The 2,087-nt window shown below is 38.0% G+C and overlaps 1 protein-coding gene across 1 annotated transcript; it reads left to right on the top strand.

The window, feature by feature from the left end:
• LOC121251936 (ethylene-responsive transcription factor TINY-like) lies at window positions 1-842 on the top strand. Its single transcript, XM_041151350.1, has 2 exons — window positions 1-471; window positions 505-842. The coding sequence occupies exons 1-2, from the start codon at window positions 20-22 to the stop codon at window positions 746-748; spliced, it is 696 nt and encodes a 231-aa protein (XP_041007284.1). The 5' UTR covers window positions 1-19; the 3' UTR covers window positions 749-842.
• Window positions 843-2,087: the final 1,245 nt, after the last annotated feature.

The following is a 2,087-nucleotide window of genomic DNA, read 5'->3' as shown; positions in this document are numbered from 1 at the left end:
TTTGTGTCCTGTAGCAGCAATGGCTGACCCGCCTTACTCGGAGACCGAGTCCAGCACCAACTCTTCTTCACCTTCTCCGTCTTCACCATCCTCCTCTGGGTTGTCTCACTCCCAGTCTTTACCTCCGAACCTGCCATCCAACCCTGACCCGAAACGGTCGAAGCGAGCCCGAGACTGCAGCAAGCACCCGGTTTACAGAGGGGTCAGAATGCGGACCTGGGGCAAATGGGTATCCGAAATCCGCGAGCCCCGGAAAAAGAACCGGATCTGGCTCGGTACGTTCTCGACCCCTGAAATGGCCGCCCGGGCCCACGACGTGGCCGCACTGAGTATCAAAGGCAACTCGGCCATTCTCAACTTCCCCGAACTCTCCGGGTTGCTTCCCCGTCCCGCTTCGAACTCCCCTCGGGACGTCCAAGCCGCTGCTACCAAAGCAGCTTCCATGGAATTTGAGGTTCCCAAAACGCCGACGTCCTCCTCGTCATCGTCCTCAGTGACTATGGTATCGTCGTCGTCGTCGTGCGACGTGTCAACCCCAGAGGAACTGAGCGAGATAGTGGAGCTGCCGAGTCTGGGGACGAGTTTCGAGTCGGACGAGTTGAGTAACGATTTCGTATTTGTAGACTCGGCGGATGGGTGGCTCTATCCTCCGCCGTGGTGTCACAGCGGCATTGACATGATACAAATGACAGAGGCAGAGGGTATGATTCCAAGTTGCTTCGAACCATTATTGTGGCAACCTTATTAAAATATGATCCAAACCCATTTTTACAAAGTGTGTATGTGTGCATGAATTCTTCTTACCTCTTTTTTATTGATTTAATGCTTGTCTTTTCCTTTTCCTTTTAAGCCTTTTGTTTTTTTTTTTTTCTTTTTCTCTTTATAAATGTGTGAGGCAGCCCTTCCATCAATTTTGCTTTTAAAGGGCTAACAAATCTAAATACGTTTCTTGGTGATCAAGTAGCTTGCTTGCCAGTTTTTGCTAGCTAGCTCTTTCCTTTCCTTTCTTTGTTTATGGCTTTACCTGACTCATATGTGGACTGTTTCTTCTTCAATGGTCCACACCCCATAAAAGACCTTTGATCACTATTCTTCTTTTTTGGTGACATTCAACCCGTCGAGACCCATCTCTATCTAAAATCCAAAATAAAGTTAAATAGATGCGCAATGTGAATATTTTAATAAATATTTTTTTTAATAAAGAGCAGGTAGCCACACGCATAGCAGCCCCATCCCATTATTTTAATAAATATTGACCATCGAATTCCGTGCATAAAATTTACATAAATAACAATAAATATTGTAATACTTAAGTTATGTTTGGATAGTTGATTCATCACAACTCATCTCAAATCAATTATCGATGGAACTCATTATTTTTTTCGACTTTTCGTAAAAAAAAAAATTAAATTCATCTCAACTTTGTTTTATATATTTACGCATATATTTCAATCTATTTACATTTAAGTACATCTTAATGAAATCTATAAAATATTATTATTTACAAATTATTTGAGATCAACTTATCGTACAAACGCATCCTTTCCTTTCAATTTACGATATCTTGTAACGATAAAGAATCTGAGATTGAAAATATTGCATATATAATTAACTAATGAATTGAGGAACATGGGGCTTCAAGTTTCAAGAAATTCTCAAGCTCTGAATAATATGTGTATAGTACTAGTCGAAGTACTAAGAAATTAAGGAATTAAAAGGAGTAGTAATATTTTTTATTTTTGAAGTTTGTGAATGATCAAATGCATATATGATATATAAATTGATCTCCACATGTATACAAGTTGGATTAGAAAAAAAGTAGAAAGTATGTATTCTTCAAGTTCATAATTGTAATTTGCACTACTGACAGATGCGTTTCAACTACCTTATATATATTCCCATCCTGATAACGTGTATACTATTCTATTTACTTTAATAGAATCTAAGAGCTCGTTTGGATTGTAAAATGAGATGAGATAATTTTAGATGAGTTAAATAAAATATTATTATAATATTATTTTTTAATATCATTATTATTTTGAGATTTGAAAAAGTTGAATTGTTTATTATATTTTATATGAAAATTT

Source organism: Juglans microcarpa x Juglans regia, chromosome 2S (genome assembly GCF_004785595.1).
Source record: "Juglans microcarpa x Juglans regia isolate MS1-56 chromosome 2S, Jm3101_v1.0, whole genome shotgun sequence".
Taxonomy (NCBI): Eukaryota; Viridiplantae; Streptophyta; class Magnoliopsida; order Fagales; family Juglandaceae; genus Juglans; species Juglans microcarpa x Juglans regia.
Note: the sequence above shows the minus strand (reverse complement) of the source record. Positions and strands in the feature narration are given on the sequence as shown.

Bases quoted from the DNA above. Each gene is read 5' to 3' on its own strand.
- LOC121251936 (XM_041151350.1), top strand. From the start codon at position 20: ATGGCTGACCCGCCTTACTCGGAGACCGAGTCCAGCACCAACTCTTCT. The intron at 472-504 runs GTCCTCCTCGTC...AGTGACTATGGT, and splicing joins GAGGTTCCCAAAACGCCGAC to ATCGTCGTCGTCGTCGTGCG.